A 25396-nucleotide genomic window follows, 5' to 3' on the forward strand; every position below is an offset into this window, starting at 1 on the left:
GTTACTCAAGTACAAGGTTTTAAACGTGAAATATTTGAAAACTAAAACTCTTATTTAGTAATGTGCCATTCATGCATGCACTTGTGCACACGTTCGTGCATCGCACGAGCCACGTTACTAGTAACGTTTGAATGTTTGGTTAGTAATGTTTGAATGTTTGGTTATTGACAAAAGTGCAGCAGCAAGCAGGGCGGACTTGCTTCGGTGGTCGCCGGAACGTGGGAGAGAGAGAGAGAGAGAGAGAGAGAGAGAGAGAGAGAGAGATGGGAAACTCCTTCGGGTTGATCTGCATCGACCAGGCGAGCATAGGCATCGTGGAGAGGTGGGGACGCTTCGAGCGATTGGCAGAGCCTGGCCTCCATTTCCTCAACCCTTTGGTCGGCCAGTTCCTCGCCGGCGTCCTCTCCACTAGGCTCTCCTACCTCGACGTCCGCATCGAAACCAAGACCAAGGTGTCTCCTCTCTCTCTTTCCTTTAGGTCCGTTCTCCTTTCTCTTTCCTTTCCGGCCCTAATATTTGATTTGATCCCTCCCTTAAATCTTCTTCTTCTTTACACGATCTGTTTGCCAAGAATGGCGATCAATGGATTGATTTGTAGGGAACCCATCTTTTAAATTTTGATTGGTTGAATTTATAGTTTCTCTCGGCACTCTTTATCTTCATGGAAACCGAACGTATCCCGTGGATATCCCCTTTCCCTCGCCCTGATTTCTGAATTCTCTCCTGCCCATGTGAATGATCGTTGCGATAATCTGGAGCTTTTGCTTGGCTACCGATTTGTCCATCGTGTTGCCATCCCATTTTTTTCTCTTTTTGCAATCCATCGTGTTTCCTCTTCCCTGTGTGTTGTTCAAGATATGATTCTTTTAGGCTTCAAAGGTTTCTTCTTCATCTTCCACCTCCTCTACTTCATTGGTGACCAGCACGTATTTCAAATGGTCATTCGCCTATTTAGACCTGTAAATGATTGGGTTGATAGTCGGATTCAATCTTGCACCACCCGTTGTTTCTAGAATGCCTCTATTGGTTAACGACCTAAATATTTATGTTGGTCATCCAGGGTTTTCCTTCTATTCATCTGATAAATTCTCCGACTACAACTTGTGTTCTTGCAGGATAATGTGTTTGTACAAATTCTGTGCTCTATTCAGTATCGAATCGTTAGACTTAATGCGGACGATGCATTCTACGAGCTGCAGAACGCCAAAGAACAAATTCAAGCCTATGTCTTTGATGGTAGTTTCAATTTCATTTATTTTTCTATATGCAAGTCTTCCTTCAAAATATGTTGTTTTGCCATTGCAATATGTCTTATGCGTTACCATCAAATGCCAGTGGTCAGAGCACATGTCCCAAGGATGTCACTGGATGAATTGTTTGAACAAAAGGATGATGTTGGTAAAGCTGTTCTTGATGAACTTGAAAAGGTAATGATCTTGACTATTCTGTTTATAAGTAGCTTCTAGAAGAAAAAGCCTAGTTGAAGATGATCGATTCTTTGTCACGGCAGGACTTTGGAGTTAGACCATCTCATCTTGAATCTACCCTGTATTTTATATTTGGAAACTTGTACTTATTAACTATGTATGACTCAAGTGGCCTCGTTGCAATTGATATTATAGCTTGGTTAAGAGAACCCACCAGAGCCATAGCTAAATTGATTCTTCATAGGGCAATTGTAAATGCTTATGGACCCGAACCCGGGTTATCTAGCCATGACCAGGATAAAGCTTCCATCAAGTTTGTTTTACAAGCCATTCGTCAAATTAGACTTAGTATTCTGTTATACAGATCAGTCAAGAATTTATTGCTAAATGATGATTGCAAGAAATACTATTAGGAAGAGAAAAAAGTGTAAGTCCATCAAAGACAATTTCAAATTCTATAAAGCTTTCTCATGTTTCAGAATGAGAAGTTAGAAAGACATATGCTTGTGTTGTATCATCCAGACTTTACAAATTGATAATTACAAGGTTCACATAACAAGGTAGTAGCGCCAGGTTATAGGGATGAGACTGTTTCTAACAATCATTGATTATGCTTTGACTGCCCATGCAACTCCCTGTATTAAGCGGTTAATTTGCCTAACTCTGCCTAAATTGACTATATTTGGATGAAATGAAATGTAAATAGCAACATTTCTGAAACATACCATAACACATAAGATCTAAGATCCAAACTTATCATATTGTATTGCAATAAACAGACGAAAACCAAATTTACAGATTAAAATTTAAAGTTTTGTATTAAAAACAAAAAACATTTGATAAATAACATTAGAGATATTTGATGTTTTTACCATGAAAAGAAGATTGTATAATAAACAATTGAATTGAACACACTATAGCAAGCAAAAGTTAATTATAAATATTTAAAGCACAATATTAAGTCTTGATGTTCATAACCTAAAGTTTGTAATTCATGGCAGTATAAGAGACAACAAAATCAATAAAATGTTATTAAGTAACATCCAACCTGAAAATGTATGACGTATCTAGTTTTCCTTATATAATTAGGGTGGTCTACTTCCAATTTTTTTCTAAGTAAATTATGAGTATCTCATCATCGACTTAATTCATAACTTTTCATACACATGAGAACGTCCTTCAACTTCATTATATCTGCAACTTTACATTTTTGTATGATGATGGTTGATCTTCCTTACTTTTTGATGTTGATGGTTTGTCTTTTTTGTCGTCTTCTACTATTTCTAGGTCATTATGTCATGTTTTGATCTGAAATATTAGGAGAGGAACATGGCCTTACAAGTTGTGTTTCACCTTGATAGTAGATCTGGTGGTTGAGGGATGAAGATGATGGTTTTTAATGGGTTTGGTGGGAAGGAAGGGAAATGATAGGGAAATAAGAGATCGACTAGGCTAGAGAGGGGGTTTGGACAGCTAGAATGGATTGGAAGGGATAGATCTAGGTATTGATAAGTTTATTCTCCAATTCCCTAGGGATTACTAGAGAATTAGAACCAGACTACCCTAATTAGAGGAAAGATTTCTCCAAAGAGAACTCAAGATGATCTCCAATTCTTTGTTAGACAAAAGATGAGAATTACAAGAGCCTTGACCAATTTATAGCCTTGGTGAGGCTTAGTACATGGGAATTGAATCCTCTCCACTCCTACTTGGATTCAATCCATACAAGTAAACCCATATTTTAAAGAAATGGATCCAAAACACAAAGAAGTCCTAAACTAAATATAAGTATCAACCCGTAGTTCTGATGTGAGAAGGGTGTGCATGTAACTTTCTACCCACTTTTAAATTCGCCTTGCTCCAAGGTGAAAATCCTTGGAATTCTTACGAGTATACATCACAGTGTCGCAGTGGTGAGAACCCACGGAAGGCATGTGAATAGGCATGACTTTGTCTCCATGGTGTGAATCCCTGGAATGCATGTGAGTATAGCATCTTGGCCAATTTTGGTCTATCTTTAACTTCACATTGCACGTGAATGCCAAATCTTCACCATTTTCATACTGGAGGAGTTGCATTTAGCACTCATGCCATCATTAGTAAGTATGCTTCTGCCAAGGTGGGAAAAAATGTAGACCATGCCAAAATTGTTCATTCATCCCCTTTGATGATTGATTAGCTTCTGAACTATGTCACAGGGATTTGGCTAGCAGGGTGCCGCACCCGCATCGATGCGGGTGCAGGTGTGGTCAACCCAACCCTGGGTGCGTTGACCGCACCCAGGGTCATTTCGGTCTATTTTTTAGATTTTTTTTTTTTTTTAAATTTCCCTATGAAATGGGCTGCGGAATTTAAAAAAAAATCTTGGGGGGAGGGGGGGGGGGCACCCGGACCCCCCTTATATATATATATATATATATATATATATATATATATATATATATATATATATATATATATATATATATACATTTTTGCCTCTGCCGCACCCCCGCACCCAAGGTTTTTGAAAGTGCTGCACCCCTGCACCCGCACCCATGTGACATAGCTTCTGAAGCATCATAGATAAGTGACACCCTACTTCATGCATGGTAGTGATTCTTATTGGTGGCAGCAAACTATGCTTGTACTTGGCAAGGTTCATATCAACAAGGATCTGATCTAAAACCATGCATATCTCACATGGACCTGCAAAAAGTGATGGGACATCTGCATTTTCTAGGATTCTATCCATGATCTTGCGTGCAATCTTTATACTGGATTTTCGTCTTTTTTTGGCAAGAGGTGATAATTTGCGAATTCTGCTGCTAAGATAGCAAGCCTTTCTAAGATCAATGGTGAGGAAGGATCTTTTGAAAGATCTCATTCAAGATCCTTCAAGGCCTCATTGATGTCCTTCAAGCTCTCCTTCACCAAGAAGTTGGTCTATGAGTTCATTCCTTAATCATTGAAAAACCAAAATTGACTTGATGATGGCATCGGCTTCTTTGAGATTTGGATATGATTCTGCCTCTGTCAACTCATTGACACGTGAGCTCAAGTCAAAAAGTGAGTCGATGAACTCTAACTCTCTTTTTGTCACTTTCATTGGATTCTTGGCCCACTTATGTCAATAACAGCAGTAGAAAACAGTTTCTGCAAGAATATTCATATCTCAAGTTCTGGAACACCAAATTAAGTGATTCTTGATTTGTCAGAAACCTCAAGCTACCTTTCCACCAACTATAATAATTTTCTGCTGGACAGGATGGCTGAAATCTGCTTAGAAAGATCAGTCAAATTCTGGAACTGGAACTCTGTTTTCTGTCAACAGCACAAATACTAATTTTTCTGCATAGAGAAGGTGTTTATGGAGCCAAATTTTCTAAGTAGTGGTGCAATCTTGTAATGAGATATGCGAAAACACAAAGAGTGCTATAAGCACTTACAATGTCTACCAATGGACACACAAAAGAGATAATAACCAAGTCCACAAGGGACAACACAACACAAAATATAAATGCCTCTTTATTGAAGGAGAGGGAGCTCTCAAGAATGGAAATATACAAAGGGGTTCACCCCTATTTATACAAATAAAATGAGAGAAGGAGGCCAAATGGCCTCAAAAGAAGAGCTACAAAGGGGGCTCCCATGGAGTCGTTGGGAGCCCCCAACGGTCACAAATGTGACCGTTGGGGGGCCCAACGACTCAATGGTGGGGCCCCCTTAAGTGGGTAAAAAAGAGGAAAATAAAAACGAGAATAAAAAAATAAATATAAACAATAAAAAGAGGAGAAAAACAAGTACCCCTAATGGGTACATGTGAAATGACTAAAATACCCTTATCGAATATTGAATATATATATATATATTGATTACATGTATTTTAACACCCTCCCTCAACCTTTACGGGGATATGACCAAAAGCTGAGAAGGAACATAAAACAAGGAGTTGTAAGGGCTTTAGTGAAGAAGTCCGCCAACTAGTATTCGGAAGTAACGTAAGGCAATGCTATGGTTTCTCTTAGGTATTCATCATGAACGTAGTGGCAGTCCATCTCGATGTGTTTAGTACGCTCATGGAAGGTGTGCTTGTTTGCGATATAGATTGCGCTTTTGTTGTCACAACACGTCTTCGAAAGAGTAGAGATGGCTATGCCCATATCACTGAGGAGACTTCTTAGCCACACAAGCTCTATGGTTGTAGTGGTTATAGCACGATATTTTGCTTCTGTTGAGGACAATGATACTTTGTGTTGCTTCTTGCATCTCCAAGAAATCATAGTCACCTAAGAAAACACAAAAACCATTAGTTGAGACTCTATCATTGGGATTTTCTCCCCAATCAACATCAGTATAAACAATTAAATCAAGTGATGAAGAAGAAAGAAAAACTTCCTTAGTTATGATGTTTTTGATGTATCTAACTATCCTTAAGATTGCACTCATGTGCACAGTTGTAGGTGCATGTTGAAACTGACTGACTGAGTGGACGACATGAGCTATGTCTGGCCGAGTGATGGATAAGTAAGTCAGAGACCCAACAAATTGGCGGTAGGGAGTAGGATCCTTGAGGAGTGTTCCATCTTCCAACCTTAACTTTGCATTGATAACTTCAGAGGTTTTTGTCTTCTTATCATCGGAGATACCAAACTTAGAACAAATGTCAACAACAAGTTTCAACTGAGAGAGAATGTACCTTCGAGGAGAGTACGCTACTTCAATTCCTAAAAAATGTCTTAAGAAACCAAGGTCAGACATATCAAAATTTTCTTTTAAAACTTTTTTAATATCATTGATTCCTTGCTCATCACTGAAAGTGATGATCATATCATCAACATAAAGTAGTAGAATAACTACTGAAGACCCTGCACTTTTCACAAACAAAGCAGTGTCAGTATAGCATGAACAAAAATTCAAACTTGTCATTACATTGACAAATCTATCATGTCAAGCCTTTGGAGCTTGCTTTAAACCATATAATGCCTTTTTAAGTTTGAGAATCTTATTTTCACCAATACATACTCCTGGTGGAGGATCCATGTAAACTTCTTCATTTAATTCACCATTTAAGAATGCATTCTTAACATCTAATTGATAAATAGGCTATTTTTTAACTGACGCAACCGCAATAAGAGTCCTAACACTAGTCATTCTAACTACGGGCGTGAATGTTTCTTCATAGTCTATACCGTATTCTTGAGTGTATCCTTTTGCTACCAACCGGGCTTTATAATGTTCTAATGATCCATCACTTTTAGTTTTAATTTTGAAGACTCATCTACATCCAATAGATCTCTTTTCAATGGGTAATGAAGTTATTTCTCAAGTTTTTGCCTTTTTAAGGGCACTAAGTTCTAAGTTCATGGCTTCAATCCATTGTGGAATGATTTTTGCTTCATTATAATGTGAAGGTTCATGAAAAGAGTGTAACGCAATTAGACACGCTTTATACCTTGGGGTTAGAGACTCATAGAAAACAAACCTATTAGGAGGATTGGAGATTCGGTCGGATCTCCTTAAAGAGGTTTCTTCTATGTTGGAATCTTGAAAGTATTTTTCGAATGCACTCATGGGAGCTTGTTGACCACGCCTAACATAGGTTTGGATGGGTCTATCACTTTCATTTTTAACATTGTTAAGAAGAATATCCTCTAGATCATTCAACAAATCATTAGAAATTTGCTCTTCTTGAGGAGTCCCATCTTCTTGAGAGAGAAGATCAAATAAGAAAGCATATTCGCTTTTGTCAATATCTTTAGTTTTCTCAAAACTATTTTCATTTTCTAAAAAGGTTACATCTTTGGATACATAGAGCTTGTTATTTTTAAGGTCGAAACATCTAAAACCCTTTTGATTTTTTCTCCATATCCTAAGAAAACACATTCAATAGCCTTAGGAGATAATTTGTCTCTTTTATGTGTAAAGACAAAACATTTACACCAAAAAATTCTTAATCTATTGAAATCGGGCGTTCTTTCAAATAGTTTTTCATATGGAGATGTATTTTGTAAGGATGAAGATATCATTCTATTTATCAAGTAAGTTGAAGTTAAAGCGGCTTCGGCCTAAAAACTTTTTGGAATTTCTTTGGAAATAAGAAGTGTTCTAGTGGTTTCCAAAATGTGTCTGCTTTCTTTCGGGTAGACCATTTTGTTGAGGAGTCCTAGGACATGATCTTTGATGACAAATTCCATTTGTTTCCAAATAATTTTGAAATTCATTTGATAGATGCCCTCCACCCGAATAAGATCTAAGAGTAGAGATATTACTTGAAAAATGATTTTTGACTTTCATGTGAAATTTCTTGAAGAAGTCAAAGACTTCGGATTTTAAATTGAGAAAATAGATCCACACATATCTAGTGTAGTCATCAATGAAAGTAACATAATAAGAGTATCCTCCTTTCAATATGACCGGAGAAGGGCCCCAAACGTCTGAATGGACTAACTCAAAAGGTCTTTTGAACACAAAAGTTCGATTTAGAAAAGGAGTGGATTTCATTTTTCCAAAAATATAATTCTTGCAAACAAAATGTTTCTCATTACAAAATTTCTTTCTAAAAGGAAAGGAATACATTTTTTAGAAACTTGGATGTCCAAGTCTTTGATGCCAAGTTTCAATATTTTTATCTTGGACATGATTACAAAAAGAGTTAGTGAGAAGTTTCAAGTTGTTCATGTAATAGAGATCTTCCCTCTATGGCCTTGCCCAATCTGCTTCCCAGATCGGAGATCCTGTATAGAGCAATCCTTAGTTGAGAATGAGATTTCACATTCATGATCACATATTTGAGAAATAGAGAAAAGATTTAAATTAAGGTGAGGTACTACTCTTATGTTTGGCACAAAGAAATCTTTGGAAAAATTCAAAGTTCCAAAACGTTTTACTTGTAAAGATATACCATCTACGGTTGAAACATAAAAAGTTTTTAGAGTTATTACACAAATCGAAAAGACCATTTTCAAGAGGGGTCATATGAAAGGAAACTCTAGAATCAAGAATCCAAGAAGACATACCTGGAGGAGAAGAAGAAGTTATGGCGGCCACTCGAGGTTGATGGCGATTTGAGTAAAATTTGAAGTGCTTCCGATAGTTGAGCAAGAGAGAAGGACTCCTTCCCTTTGATAGTTTTCTCTTTCTTTTGAGTAATTTCTTCAACGGAGGCAACCTTATTCTTTGGTGCTTCATTTATCTTAGGGCAATTAGGTCTTATATGACCCGATTCTTGGCAATAATGGCAAATGGCTTTTCTATAGTTGCCATTATAGTTATTTTGTCTCCCAAAGTGTGGAGGCTTATAGGCTTTCACATGATTGTCGGGTTTAGACACGGCCAAAACTCCATCTCCTCCCTTAATCATGCCAAGACGAGTCTCTTCTTGGTATATTTCGGCTATGACATCTTCCAAAGAGGCTTAGATCTATGAAGAAGGAAAGATCTAACTTGTTCATATACGGGCCTAAGCCCATGTAGAAATTGAAAAAAGTATTCTTTTTTCATTTGTTCTCTTCTTAGTTTCACATCTATACTAGAAACCCACTTTGGTTCTAGTAAAGATAGCTCATCCCATAAGGGTTCAAGAGTGCTAAAGTAATCTCTTACACTCACTTTCTCTTGCTTAATAGTCCAGATTTTTTCTTGGAGAAAGAATTGACGAGCAATGTCTTTTTTAGTATACATACCTTTCATAAAGAACCATGCTTCATTAGCCATCCGAAATTTAGAAATGTTAGCACAAATTTTGAGCTCCACATTGTTCATGAACCAAGCAAGAATCTTTGCATGTTTGCTTTCCCAATCTTCCACTTTAGATTGATGTCTTCAATGACCTTTATGCGGGCATTTCCTTCAAGGGCTTTTTCTTGATCACCATCCATCTTGGTGAGTTAGAGTTGCGGTTCCAAAATGGTGCCCATAACGTATCCCCAAAGCTTTTTATCCTTGAGGTTGTTCTCCATGACGATGACCCACATCATGTAGTTGAAACCATTAAGTTTGAAAGAGAGATCATTTTTTTGTTCTCCTTCCATTTTAACATCTCTCAAGAAGATACACCAAGGAAGAGAGATACAAAATAAAAAATTATACCTAGTCAACTAGTTATATAAAAAATCAAGAGCATACACAAGGCTCTGATACCATGTAATGAGATATGCGAAAATACAAAGAGTGCTATAAGCACTTACAATGTCTACCAATGGACACACAAAAGAGATAATAACCAAGTCCACAAGGGACAACACAACACAAAATATAAATGCCTCTTTATTGAAAGAGAGGGAGCTCTCAAGAATGGAAATATACAAAGGGGTTCACCCCTATTTATACAAATAAAATGAGAGAAGGGGGAGGCCAAATGGCCTCAAAAGAAGAGCTATTAAGGGGGCTCCCATGGAGTCGTTGGGAGCCCCCAACGGTCACAAATGTGACCGTTGTGGGGGGCAACAACTCAATGGTGGGCCCCCCTTAAGTGGGTAAAAAAGAGGAAAATAAAAAAGAGAATAAAAAAATAAATATAAACAATAAAAAGAGGAGAAAAACAAGTACCCCTAATGGGTACATGTGAAATGACTAAAATACCCCTATCGGGTATTGAATATATATATATTTATATATTCATTACATGTATTTTTTAACAAATCTATCAACTGAAATTTCTTCTATATATTAGAAAAGTCCACATTAATTTTCTGGCCAATCATAAACAGATTTGGGGTCGGAATTGGTGACTATGCACAAAATGTCACCATGCTAACAGAATGTTGTTATGCAAGATCTCCCAATTCGTGAATCCAATTGAAATGTGATTTGGGGCCCCTGCAACTAGACAGCCAGAGCTAGATGTCTGCCAAATTTTGGTGAATTTTCAAGGCACTAATTAATCAGAGTGAGCTCACAAACTATAGTGAAATTTTGTGACTGAGTACTGAAATTTCTGCAGAAAAAATTCAGTCTCCTGCACTAATCAAATGACATCTTGGGCTACAGGGATGAACACTTCAAAATTTGAAATTCAACTAGGCAAAATAAGCAATCTCTAGAAAAAAGTTGGGCTCAAATCAAACTGATTTAACCCCCAAAATGCACGAAAAATCAGGCAACAATCTTCTGTTCGCCTGTTTCTGCTGAAAAAATTAACTAGTTTTGAACATTTGGATAAATCTTCCACTCCAATTTCAGCAACTCTTGATTCGAGTGCCAAGTAAACACTCTAATCTAACTGCATAACAAATTTCAGCCATATTCGACATTCGGAACCCTCTGAAATCATCAGATCAAGATCACCAGAAAATTCATGATTCTGCTGGGAAACAGAACCTGCTGGCCTGAATTTTTCTCACAAAAACTAGATTCCCACAACATCTATGCTCCAATTTCTCACAAATTCTCACTTCAAACTTCTCAGACACGCATAGAAACTTCAAAAACTTCAGATAAGATTGGATGCACAGAAAATCCACTGGAATAATAGATCTAGGCTGATCTCACAATAGAAATTGTCTCTAGGCATCTCAAAAGGAGAAGACACCTATCCATCCACAAACTTTACTTCTATGACAATTAAAAACTCAATCTAATTGTAATGTCTACAGATCTAACTCAACCTCATGAAACTCAAAGAAAATAGGGAAAATTAGAATGCTCGCACCCAGAATTTACTCGATCTTGAGCTCGTTACACTGATTTCCAACTTGATTCAATTATCGGCCCTTCAAGATGAGTGATCTTCCTTGCTATGGTCTACATCAAGCTCAATTCGATCAGATCATCCTTCTTCACGTCTTTAGTGATGATTTTGACTTGAATTTGGCTGATGCTGTTATTCTCTATCGATCATGACATAAATCTCATGATTCTTGCCAATTTGTATTGCTAGGAAGTATGAAATCAGTAGGTAATTCTGCTAGTCTTTCTGAATCTTTTTGGTATTTTTTGGTTTGTTTAAGTAAACCTAAGTTCAGATCAGGATCAAATTGCTCTATACCACTTGAAAGTACATCTGGTGGTTATGGATGGAGATGATGGTTTTGAATAGGTTTTGGAGGGAAGGAAAATTATGAGGAAATAAAGGGATCAGCTAGGCTAGAGAGGGGGGTTGGATGGCTAAGATAGGTTGGAATGGGTAGATCTAGGGTCTTGATGAGGTTATTCTCCAATTTCCTTGAGGTTACTAGAGAATTAGAGCTAAATTTCCCTAATTAGAGATAGGGTCCCCCCCAAAGAGACTTGAAGAGAATGTCACAAAATGGTACGAATCCCAATACGTATCATGGGACAAGAATACAATGTAGTTAAACACTCATTCACAATGAAAATACCCATAGAACACAAGACTTGAAAATAAACAATTTCATTAAGTATGAAATTCAAATAATACAAAAGAAATAGAAAATTACAAAAGAATCTCACTACACACTCAAAACAATCAAAACCTAGAAAACTACCCATCACTCTCTCAAACCTCACATATGCATAAACCCACTTATTTATAGAGGGGAGAAGAGAGTAAAAGGAGAAGAGAGAGCTTCTTCTAGTCGTTGGAGAGGGTCCAACGGCTAGAAATCTAGCTGTTGGACACATTCTCCAATGACTAGAAGTCAACCAATGTTGACTTTAGTCAACATATGTTGACTATTCATATATATAATATATATTTATATATACATACAAATGTACAAAAGAATACGTCCATCTTAACACCCCCCCTCAAACTTACAATGTTTCAGGGTAAGTTTGAAATTACAAAATCAGAAACCATTACATAAAATGTCTTCATAGACTTTAGCAAGTTCTTCTACTTGGTGCTTCTTTAGGGGGGTGCTCAATCCTATGCTCCATTACACAAAAGATCTTCAAAATCATCAATTCTCGATATGCTCGAAATATCTTTAGAATCATCAATACCACAAATATTTGGAGAACATATAAAGAGAGCAAAACAAGAACAATCTAACAAGAGAGCTATATATATATATATATATATATATATATATATTATACAGAAAGAATGGCCAAACACACAAAGATATAATATATAGAAAATAAGTCAATTTAACGAATTTTCAAAAACATTTAGAAGATGAATTAATTTTGAAAAAATCATTAATTTCAAACATGATAGTCATTTATCATTTTAATCATTCATGAAAATCATGCACACATATATCTCTCACAAAAGGTATATTAATGTATAACAATCATAGATTTTCATCATTATTAATACTATGAAGAACTAACTCAATAAAAAATCATCTTTATACAATAGAAGATATAAATAAGCATGGATCAATTAAAAGCAATATTTAAACCAACAATTAATGCATATATGAATGAACTATGCAATAATTTAGAACCAATTAAAAAGTCACATATGAACCAATAACAATAAACAATGTTTCAAGAACACATGCTTGAAAATAAGTGAAAAAAGGGATCTTAATGAGGATCCACACAAATACAATAGGAATGCCCAAGCACCAGTTTTACCAAAAAGTAATACAAAGTGAAATCAATCTCAAGAGCAATCAAATGTGTACAATAACCACTATGGGCATGCATATAAGAGATTTCACTAATGAAATGCTTAAAAAAACATGTAATGAAATCTGCAGAATTACAAAAACAACGGACAGAAGCACATGCAAGTTTAAGCATAGACAACACAAAAACACGAAGGCACAATACAAGCACAAAAGTGCATAAGCACAAGTTTACTATGAGACAATACAAAAAGCCAACAAAGGGTAACACAAGTAAAAAAGAATATATATTTGTTTATTGAGTATATGCTTGGAAAAACATAGCCTTATGCAAAACAATTAATCATAGAATAACTCATGTAACTAAAGCATATACAATGCAAAATGCATGAAAATATTTCAACAACCATTTCTCATAAAAGAGCAAATGAGTTTAAAAAAAATTATCAAAGAGATTTTAAAAATCTCATACATCATAATGAATGAATTTTGCAAATTAAAACACTAGTTTGACCACCATAAACAATCGCCTCTTAGGCCTCCAAACCTTAAACATCAAGTGTATCAGTGACTAGAACAAGAGCACTATCATCATGCCATTAAAGGGCCAAAGACACACACGAAGGTGTGCATAAACATCTCTTGTTTACATATAATAATACGTAAAAACAAGTATATCAACGACTAGAACACAAGCATAATGCCAACGAAGGGCTAAAATCATACGAAGGTGTAAATAAACATTTCTTGTCTACATATAATGGCACTAAAAAATCAAGTGTATCAGCGACTAAATCAAGAGTATAATGCCAACAATGGATTAAAATCACACATGAAGGTGTAAATACACATCACTTGTCTACATATAATGACATTTAGATAAGAGGCATAATAGGAGGAAACACAAAAGGTAAGAGAGCTTGTAATGAAAACACACTAATATTATCAATTTTAATCATCTTTCGAAACACCATGGTTTCAAAAATAGATAGCCATAACAAATAAACGGAGTTATAAGCATCCATAATAACAAAGGCCATACAATAAATGAGTGATACAACACACTCAGATCTAGAGATCAAACAACTGGTAGTTAAAGTCAAACCATAAGTTGACAATCTAAACTTGACATAAAATGAGGTGCACATAACTTACCCCAACAAACATCTCTGAATCAACAAAAATATATATGGATTAAGAAGCCAATCAACTATCAATAAGATCAAAGACTGGTGTCAACATGACACTCATAAACTTTGATAATTGTAGATTGATAAGATGATTTGAGGTGCACACATAACTCACCTCAACGACTAACTCGAAATACCAATAATAATGAGTTCAGAGGCCAATCAACCATCAATTAGACCAAAGACAAGTCACGACACGTCACTCATAACCCTTGGGAATGTAGATTGATACGATGACATGAGTTGCATACATAAATCTCCTCAACGGCTAATCACTCACCCAATAACAAGGCCAAGAGAGATGATGTATCATATAAAATTTTGTGATGGATACAACAAATGCCATAAGAAGGCAATAAATACTCACGAAAATCATTTTCCAACTAGGTGAGTTCATAAAAGGAACCGATTTGAAAAGACATTTTCAAATAAAAAATCCAATAAAGAAGATGAAATCTTAGAATGAATGTAGTGCAATCATATGTCCAACAATATGTCTCATAACAATTTTTACAATTTTTAATAAGCAAATAAGAATCATGCTTAATATAAACCAGAGTTACCGGAAGCTTCTTAGGTAGGTGGGAAGCGCACTTCCCGGAAACTCACTTCAGAAGCGCGATACTCCTCGCTTTTGAAACTTTATAGGAATCTTGATTTTCCCACGCTTCTTCTATGCTTTGCACACACATGGTATATGTTTCCTGTTTTTATCACGTTTCTTGTCATGCTTTTGATGTATTTCCTCTCACACTTTCACTCACTTCCCATGTACTTTCTCTAAATTGGTAAACATCATTGTTAGATTTTAATAAAAAAATCTCTTTTACTGAAAAATCATGAAATATAAAATAATCAATTTTATTTTAGGTTTTATTTACTTCTTGTTAGATTCCTATTCAGTTACCATATTGCTTCATTTTTTATTTATATTTCGCTTTCAAATTGATATTTTGCTTCTCGCTTCCTATAAATTTCAAAATGCCTCGCTTCTTGCTTCCGCTTCCCGTATCGTTTCCCGCTTCTGCTTCCTAGTTTGACAACCTTGATATAAGCAGTTCTTCAAAAATGAATTCATAAATCCACCAAATCAATGAATAAGTTCACTAAGGCACATCACATCCAAAGGATCCAATAACTATCAAAGAGAAGATAAGAAATATATATGATCTAAAAAAAGCCTTTTAGATTTAAATCGTAAGTCTACTATGAGACAACAATGACAAGTAACGTTAAGGAAGTAACTAGAGATTCTCAAGGAAGTATTTATAAACCCAAAAGAATACATAATTATCACTAATCATGAATAGTTAATGCAAATAAGATAATCTAATAACTTATAGCCACACATACCATACAAAAGCTATGAATTTTAATACTACATACTAAATATCACTCTTAATGCATCAAATATAAACCTTCTAAGGGGCACAGGAACCTACTGTTAGTATATATATATATATATATATATATATATATATATATATATATCATTTTCTTTATATCATTCGGGCCCTATTCATGGAGTCGTTGGGGGCCCCAACGATCATAAATATGATCGTTGGGAGCTCCCAACGACTTTATGAGGGAGCTCCCAATGGTCTCCCCTCTCCTCATTTGTTGTGTATAAATCTATGTCACACGGACTAGGCTAAGGAGGTGCCGCACCCGAGTCGACACGCCCCGACACGGGTGCGGCTTCGGACTCGGCCGGGAGTCGGTCAACGCCGAGTCGGACTCGGTCAACGAGTCCAGGCCGAGTCCGTCCACATTTTAGACTCGGTCAACTTTGACTGAGTCCAAAAATGTCCCTGAAAAACCAATTTTTTATATTTTTATTTAAAAATATATATATAAAAAGAGGCACAGTGTTGTGACAGTGTCACAGACTGTGACTGTGCACAGTCTGTGCAGTGTGCACAGTCTGTGCAGTGTGCACAGTCTGTGCAGTGTGCACAGTCTGTGCAGTGTGCACAGTCTGTGCAGTGTGCACAGTCTCTGACTGTGTGACTGTGCACAGTGCACAGTCTGTGACTGTGTGACTGTGCACAGTCGCAGACTGTGACTGTGGCATTTTAAAAATAAATTAAATTATATATATATATATATTATTTTTTTTTGCCGAGTCCCCGTGTCCAAAAATTTTAAAATTGTGCCGCACCCGTGTCGCACCCGCACCCGCACCCATGTGACATAGGTATAAATCAAGGTTTTAAAACCCGTGACTCGGGACTCGACTCGTTCTTTATTGACTCGTGACTCAGCGGGTCAACTCGGTGACACGGACCGGGTTTTGTTAACTTTTGATTTTAAAAGAAAAACAATTTATAATTTGTCTCAAACCATGTTTTTTAGTAAACAAGAGATCCTTGGGTTGTGTAAAGGCATGTAATCACTGAAACTGGGAGAGAGATGTGACTCTTTCTTAGGTTGCTTTTGAACTGATAACAATTGGCATCAACTAAATTAGCTTGGTTTTTGCTTGTATTACTTCCTGGGTTTGTCATTTTCTAGTTAAACCATTCATAGAGAGCAGTAGCATTGAAAAATGCATAGGCTGATCTCTCCTAGACTATCTCACAGGAATATTCCCAACTTACCAGTTACCCTTGTGTCATGCCCCCTTATACAGTATTCTTAATGAAAAATTGAACAACGGCATGCCATGTGTCCTTTTTGTTGTCCATGTGACTACATATAAATGTACATCCTTGACAAATGAACAAAGGTCATTAAAAGCAACTAATGCTGTAGCAAAAAACTCTAGGATATCCTGCTAAATAGCCTTCAAATTTATTTTTTAGACAAAGGACTACGGAGTAAGTTGAAGAATAACTATGGTGTCAGTTGAAAAATATGAAATTAAGTGGCATGACAAATTCTCGAAAGAGATGCAGCATATAAAATCCTGGTTGTTCACTCCCAAACAGAGCTAAAACTCTTTCCTCTATGAACACTGGCTCCTAATGTTGTTTCTTATGAATTAGCGGGATTTTTGTATTTTGAAGGTTTTGTGCATTGTCAAGCAATCAAGAACTTATGTGAAGCTCTGTTGACATTTGCCTTATTGGTAGAAATTTATGAAAACGTTACGAATCCTCTCTTGAGTGACTTCTAGATACTGGCTACCACAAGGCCAATTACCAGTTTCCAACATATACTTAGTTCCTTAATTTTATGCTTCTGATAATACATGATGAATATTATAGTTGATTATGCTATGATAGTGATACTTAGTACCTGTTACGAAGTTAACACACACACACAGGGAAGATCTAAGAGCACACATACCACAAATCCAATGAGCACATCAGTCCACCAAATCAGCCAACACAAGGACCACTAAGGACACAATCACAGGAGACCCTAAGGGTCTGTCTGATTGCTTGTCCGAGATTGGACAGACCCTTAGAACATAACAGACAAAACATATGTTCTGTCTGTAACAACCGTACTTCGTCCCATGTTTGTTTAACTCAAATAAAAAATCAAATTTCAAACATCCCAGAACTCGCCCGAGTCAAGCCGAGTCAGGCCCGAGTCAAGGCCGAGTCTTGTCAGGCCGAGTTTGCCTTGCCGGGTTGACTCGTTGGAGGGCCGAGCCGAGTCAGCCGAGTCAACAAGTTGACTCGGCGAGTTTTAAAACCATGGTATAAATAGGAGATGTCCCCCTTTGTTCTCATTAAGCTTTCCAAGCCTTCTTTAATAAGATTTGTATTATTTACTTGGCATTGCCTTTTAAGGCTTTTTGTATTATCCCATTGTGGACTTCTTGTATGTATGCTCACTGTGTTTTTGCATTTGTCGATTATTGGACTTAGTTGATACTTTTGCATATTTGGCTTGTAATTCTGCATACTTCATTACATGGTATCAAAGTAAGGTTGTGCTCTTTGTCTCTTGGAAGGTGACCATTGAAAGATTGTGTTTCGGGAATCAAAGCTCTTGTCACAATTTAGGTGGAGGATATCTTCCATACTCTTTGTCCTTCTCTAAGTCACAATGGAGAATGAGCAAAAGATTGATTTCTTTCAAGTTGAATGGTACCAACTAAATGATGTGGGCATCCTCCTTGGAGAATAACCTCAAAGGCAAAAAGCTTTGGGGATACGTGATGGGCTCTATTCCGGAACCATCACTCAAACTCACCAAAATGAAAGGAGAATAAGAAAAGGCTCTAGAAGGAAATGCTCGCGCAAACTCTATTGAGGATCACCAATCCAAGAAGTAGGAATAATGGCACCAGAAATAATATTACGTGATTTAGAAAGTAAACATGCCAAAATCCTCGCATGGTTTATAAACAATGTTGAGTTCAAAATATGTGTCAATATAGCCAAATTTTGCAAGGCAAACGAGACATGGTTTTTCATAAAAAGTATGTATATACAAAACGATCTTGCAAGACAATTTTTTCTCCAAGAAAAAATATGTACCATTAAACATGGGGACATGAGTGTCCGTGATTACTTTAACACTCTTAGTCTCTTATGGGATAAATTATCTCTTCTTGAACCCAAGTAGGTTGCTAGTGAAGATGTTGAACTAAGAAGAGAGCAAATGAAAAAAGAATATTTTTTTCAATTTTTACATGAGTTTAGGCCTGAATATGAACAAGTTAAATCTTCTCTCTTTCATAGATCTAAGCTTCTTCCTCTAGAGGATGTTGTTGCCGAAATATGCCAAGAGAAAACTCGCATTGGTATGATAAAAGGAGGAGATGAACTGTTAGCCGCATTCAAGACCGATAATCATGTGAAAACTTACAAGCCTCCACACTTTGGGAGGCAAAATAGCTATAATGGAGGCTACAAGAAGGCCATTTGCCATCATTGCCATGAACCGGGTCATATACGGCCCAATTGTCCAAGTTATATGAAAACTCAAAGAACAAAGTTGCTTCCGTTGAAGAAACTACACCGAGGAAGGAAAAACCAATTAAAGGAAAAGATTCTTTTCGCTTGTTCAATTATCAGAGGCATTTCAAATGCTACTCAAATCTCTATCCACATTGGGTGCTGCAATAACCTCATCTTCCTCTCCAAGTATATCTTATTGGATCCTTGATTCGGGGGCCTCTTTTCAATGACACCTATTGAGAATGATTTATCCAACTTATGAACTAATTCAAAAACCTCCTATGTTTCAACTGCCGATAGAACATCTATACAAATTAAAAGTATTGGAACTTTAATTTCCTCTAAAAACTTTTTTGTGCCAAAAGTAAGGGTTGTTACACAACTAAGTTTGAATCTTCTTTTCATTTTATAAAATTTCGATTATTGATGTGGAATCTCCTTCTCATCTAAGGGTTGCTCCGTGTAGGATCTCTACTCCAGAAAGCTGATTGGGCAAAGCCATAGGAAGGGGGATCTCTACTAAATGAACTATTTAAACCTTTTCTAAACTTTTTTTGTAATTATGTCCAAGATAAAGATATTGAAACTTGACATAAACAATTTGAGCATCCAAGCTTCTCTAAGATGTATCTTCTTCCCTTTGGGAAAAAATTTTGTAATGAAAAAAATTTAGTTTGCAAAGATTTTATCTTTGAAAAAATAAAATCCACTCCCTTTCCAAGTAGAACCTTTGTCTCTAAGATACCTTTTGAATTAATGCATTTGGATGTTTGGGGACCTTCTCCCATCATATCGAAAGGAGGATATTCATATTATGTTACCTTTATTGATGATTTCACTAGGTATATATGGATATACTTTCTTAATTTCAAATCCAATGTTTTTTCCTTCTTTAAAAAATTTCATATGATTGTCAAAAATTAATCTGATTCGGGTGGTGAATACTTATCAAATGAGTTTCAAAATTATTTAGAATTAAACAAAATTTGTCACAAAAAATCATGTCCTGAAACTCCACAACAAAATGGATTACCCGAAAGAAAACATAGACACATTTTAGAAACACTAGGACACTAATTTCTAAAGACATTCCAAAAAGTTTTTGGGTCGAGGCCGTTCTAACATCAACTTATTTGATAAATAGAATAGTCTCATTGTCCTTGCAAAACATATCTACTTATGAAAAATTATTTGAAAGAATACCCGACTTTAATAGGTTGCGGATCTTTGGTTGAAGGTATTTTGTGTTTTTTCATAAAAGAGATAAATTGTCCTCAAAAGCCATTGAATGTGTATTCATGGGTCATAGAGAAAACAAAAAAGGATATAAATATTTTGATCCTAAGAATAACAAACTATATGTTTCTAAATATGAAACCTTTTTTTAAAATGAAAATGGTTTTGAGAAGACCAAAGAAAACAATGAAGTTGATTATACCTTTTTATTTGATCTCTTGCCACAAGAAGAATTGAATTCTTGTGATGATTCTTTGGATGACATAGGGGATAATCCCTTAAATATCAATAAAGATGGTAATAAGAATGCAGAAGAGGAACCACATATAAATAATGATATTGTTGATAAACCTATTCTAACTTATACCTAGCGTGAACAAAGGAATCTTCTAAATGCTTTAGAAAAATATTCTCAAAGTTCATCATTAGAGGAAACCTCACTTAGGAGATCCAATCGTATCTCCAACCCACCAAATAGGTTTGTATCTTAGGACACGTTAACACTTATAGGTCATGTTTAATTGCATTACATTCTTATCATGAACCATCTTGTTATAATGAAGCAAAAAATCTTCCTCAATAGGTTGAAGCTATGAATATAGAATTTAGTGCTCTTGAAAAAACTAAAACATGAGAAATAACTTCATTACCCATAGAAAAGAAATCTATATGATGTAAATGAGTTTTTAAAGTTAAAACCAAGAGTGATAGGTCTCTAGAATGTTACAAAGCTAGGCTAGTGGCCAAAGGATACTCTCAAGAGTATGGTATTGACTATAAAGAAATATTCGCCCCGGTAGCTAGAATGACTAGTGTTAAGACCCTAACAACCGTTGCATCTATTAAAAAATGACTCATTTATCAACTAGATGTGAAAACTGTTTTTCTAAATAGTGAATTAAATGAAGAAGTTTACATGGATCCTCCATCGGGGTTTTGCATTGAAAAAGGTAAAATTCTTAAACTTAAAAAAACCTTATATGGTCTAAAACATTCTCCAAAATCTTGGCATGATAAATTTAGTAATGTGATAACTCATCTGGGTTTTCATTCATGTTATATTGACATTGCTCTTTTTGTTAAAACTACATGTTCTATGGTTGTTATTTTTCTACTTTATGTAGATGATATGATTATCACTGAAAGTGACAAACAAGGAATCAGTGATATTAAAAATATTTTAAAAGAAACTTTGATATGTTTGATTTAGGTTTCTTAAGATACTTCTGTAGATATTTGTACTAAGTCTGGTATTTCATATGATAAGAAGATAAAAACCTTAGAAGTAATTAATGTTAAATTGAGGTTGGAAGATGAGACTCTACTCGAAGATCCTACTTCTTACCGCCAACTTGTTGGGTCACTCATATACTTATCCATCACTCGACCAGACAAAGCTCATGCAGTTCATTCTGTTAGTCAATTTCAACATGTTCCTACCACTGTGCATATGAGTGTTGTCTTGAGAATTGTCAGATACATCAATAATACTATAACCAAGGGGGGTTTTTTATCCTCATCTTCTTCATTTGATTTATATGCCTATACTGATGCTGATTGGGGTGAAAATCTTAATGATAGAGTCTCAACTACAGGTTTTTGTGTGTTTTTAGGTGACTATGATTTCATGAAGATGCAAGAAGCAACATAAAGTATCTCTATCGTCAATTGAAGTCGATTATCGTACAATGGTTGGCTGCTACAACCATGGAGCTTGTGTGGCTTCGAAGTCTTCTCAGCGATATGGGCATAATCATCTCCACTCCTTTGAAGATGTGTTGTGACAATAAGAGTGCAATTTACATCACAAGTAACCACACCTTCCACGAACGTACTAAACATATCGATATGGACTGACATTATGTACGTGATGAATATCTGAGAAAAACTATTACATTGTCGTATGTTACATCATAGTACTAGTTAGCGAATTTCTTCACAAAAGTTCTTCCTGCTTCTCGTTTTATTTTTCTCCTTAGCAAACTTTCGGTTATTTTCTCGTAAGTTTGAGGGAGGGTGTTAATATATATATATATATATATATATATATATATATATATATATATATATATATATATATATATATATATAATTTGTGTAGTTTGCCTGATAGGAGCATTTTCATCTTTTCACATTCCCAACGACTCTATGAGGGAGCTCCCAATGGTCTTCCCTCTCCTCATTTGTGTATAAATAGGGGATGTTTCCCTTTGTTCTCATTAAGCTTTCTAAGCCTTCTTTAATGAGATTTGTATTCTTTACTTGTTGGCATTGCCTTTTAAAGCTTTTTGGATTGTCTCGTTGTGGACTTCTTGCTTGTATGCTCATTGTGCTTTTGCATTTGTCCATTAATGGACTTAGTTGATGTTTTTGCATCTTTGGCTTGTAATTTCGCATACTTCATTACACCTACTAGAGGGCAAAATACAATCTATAAGGAGAAAAACAAGTTAATATTATGATATAAAAAATGCATTCAAGTATGTGAGCAAAACATCTAATGCAAGTCATTTGTAATAAGAATGACAAAGAAAAATGAACACAAGTCATAGTTGTTCACATGGATATGGTCTTCTCGCCACTTCATGGTGCTTTGGCCAGTGTGACTTGTGGAACCCATGCCTTAATGTACTTGACTAAAAAAGTCTCGTGAATTTCATCTAGCTTTACCCACATTATTTTGTTGATCCTGATGGCTTGGCATATCAAATTGTCGTATACATTGTGAATGTGGATCAGGTGATGGGAGCTTATGGATATAACATAGAGCAGATCCTGATGGTTGACATCATTCCAGATGCTTCTGTGCGCAGAGCAATGAATGAGATCAATACAGGTATGTGCCTTTTTATTATATTCCATCAGGTGTCATGTCCAAATGACCATGTTTTTTTAAAATATCAGGTTCTGGTATATGCTTTTGTTCATCATTTATTTCTTCTGTATAAGACCTGATATCTATGATCTGCTGGTGGCGTTCTATGCTTGATGGTTCTTTATTACTGGTTTGCAGCCCAAAGGTTGCAGCTTGCCAGTGTGTATAAAGGAGAGGCAGAGAAGGTGCTTCTAGTGAAAAAAGCAGAAGCTGAGGCAGAGGCCAAGTACCTTAGTGGAGTGGGGGTAGCACGCCAACGGCAGGCAATCATCCAAGGTCTGCGGGAGAATGTGCTAGAATTTTCGCATACAGTCCCAGGAACATCTGCTAAGGATGTGATGGACTTGATCATGATAACTCAGTACTTCGATACAATTAAAGACCTTGGCGATTCCTCAAAAAACACCACAGTCTTTATTCCTCATGGCCCAGGTCATATAAGAGACATAAGTGACCAGATACGCAATGGTCTCTTGGAGGCTGCGAGCACAGATGTAAATATTGGTTAATCCAGTCTTACAGTTTCTCAAACTTTTCTTTACAAGTTGGTCACTTTCCAATCTCACGATCTCATGTTTCTTATGTTTAAACGACAGCCGTTACTGATGTTCTATGTTTTGCCACTGTATAAATGAATGCATGAGTTTGCCTTTTTGAAACTTAGTTCTCTTTTTGGCTCGCCAACCAGAAAAGCTTGTGACGTTTCTGCATGGATTCAAATAGGTTCTTCCTCTTTATCTTATCCATGTTTCCCTGTAATTTGAGTCATTTTTCATGATTTCTAGCACTTTTCTTATCTCCGCTGTCCTATCTACGACCTGCCATGAATTCACAGACTATTCATGGCGGTGGGCTGGTCAAAATTAGTGTAAAGTGCACAAGTTTTGCAATGTCCAGTGTAAATTGGATTGGTGTTTCACTTCTTCACAATGGTCCTGTTTATCTTAGTACTGATCCAGTCTGACCATAGGGTCTCTCACAAATAGAAGCCAAGAACCATAAAAAGGAGAGAAGAGGTGGAGGGGTTTGCTCTCGATAAACGAACTGAATCGACAGGAGGAGAAATCCCCTCATCCCTCTTTGATCGTTAGGGTTGCGTCCTCTTCTTCATCTTCGTCGTGTTGATGATGGAAATAGAAACGTCGGCGGGGGAGCGGAGCGCAGTGCTGGAGAGTTTCAGGGACATGAAGCAGGAAGACGTTTGTCGGATCTGCTGGAACCCAGGCGATGCCGACAACCCACTGCGCTACCCTTGTGCCTACAGCGGCAACATCAAGCACGTCCACCAACATTGGCCGCTCTAGTGGCTCAACCCCCTCACCCAGCACAACAAGTGATTCACCGTGGTGCTGTCCTACAAGATGGCTGCCATCATTGCCAGATCGTTCATCTCTGACCTGCAGAGATTAATTAAAAAAAATAGTTGAGAGGGGAGGGGTTCCACCGGTGCGCGCAGTAGGAGGAGGAGCCGCTTCTGCCCCAACTGCTCGGCATTGGTGATGACAAGCTGCAAACAAGGGGGCCTCCGCCAAAAATCCAAGGAATTGCATGTCCGGCGGTGCCGCTTGAGGAAAGAGGTTACGGCGCAAGGCAGGTCATGCCCGGAAGGAGTCTGCCGCTGTGAGGAGCCCTTCAACAGGAGGTTGCCGGCAGAGGGACACCCGCAGAGGAGCGGTTGAGCCTGGCGGAACTGCCGGAAGTGTGGCGACAACAAGAAGAAGAAAAATAAAAAAATAAAAAGAGGAGGCGGAGGATGATACCCCCATCGGTGGCTCGGATGCTCCTGCCGGAAGGGCGGGGATGTGCATAGAAGAAGAAGAGAAGGAGGAACTCATCGACCGCTGCAGGCAGCCGGTAGTGCAGGGGAGGCGGAGGCAATCTCCCCAGACGGCCTTGCCCTGCGCCCCGCCGGACGATCCTGCTTGGCGCTCGGGTGAGAGGCTGTGGCGCAGGGAGGAGGTTGCCTTATAGAGAGGTTAGGGTTTCGAATCCTCCGTTGTTTTTAAGCTTCAAGAACCCATCAAATTATTCTCTTTTTTTTATTATTATTATGTTTTTATTTTTCATTTGTTTATTACATGTTTTACTTAGGGTCCATAATACCTTCTGATATTCCTGCTTGAGACCCCTGTTTTTTCGGAACAGAGTCTTTTTTTTTTATAGATTATATACGTGTTCTCTGAAAAATATCCGAGAACAACTCCCAAACTTTCTGAAATTTTTGGAATCTACTTAAAACTTTTTCGTTTAACTCATAAAGTTTTGAAAATTCAGGTTTAAAGTTCTGATTTGTTGTTTTTTGCATAGAACGATACTTTAACTTTTTTTATTACAAAAAAGTGTTTTT

General features: G+C 36.7%; 1 protein-coding gene and 1 long non-coding RNA gene across 2 annotated transcripts; one reads left to right on the forward strand and one right to left on the reverse strand.

The window, feature by feature from the left end:
• Positions 1 to 204: 204 nt before the first annotated feature.
• On the forward strand, positions 205 to 23708 carry LOC149828430 (hypersensitive-induced response protein 4-like). Its single transcript, XM_090017573.1, has 5 exons — positions 205 to 452; positions 1116 to 1236; positions 1336 to 1427; positions 22914 to 23010; positions 23188 to 23708. The coding sequence occupies exons 1-5, from the start codon at positions 264 to 266 to the stop codon at positions 23556 to 23558; spliced, it is 870 nt and encodes a 289-aa protein (XP_089873699.1). The 5' UTR covers positions 205 to 263; the 3' UTR covers positions 23559 to 23708.
• On the reverse strand, positions 23332 to 25004 carry LOC149828431 (uncharacterized). Its single transcript, XR_016434287.1, has 2 exons — positions 24810 to 25004; positions 23332 to 24446 (listed from the first exon to the last, which is right to left on the reverse strand). It is a non-coding gene; the product is annotated as an uncharacterized LOC149828431 (long non-coding RNA).
• Between the last annotated feature and the right edge of the window lie 392 nt (positions 25005 to 25396).

The sequence above is a fragment of the Nuphar pumila genome, chromosome 9 (assembly GCF_984573655.1).
Source record: "Nuphar pumila chromosome 9, dmNupPumi1.hap1.1, whole genome shotgun sequence".
Lineage (NCBI taxonomy): Eukaryota > Viridiplantae > Streptophyta > Magnoliopsida > Nymphaeales > Nymphaeaceae > Nuphar > Nuphar pumila.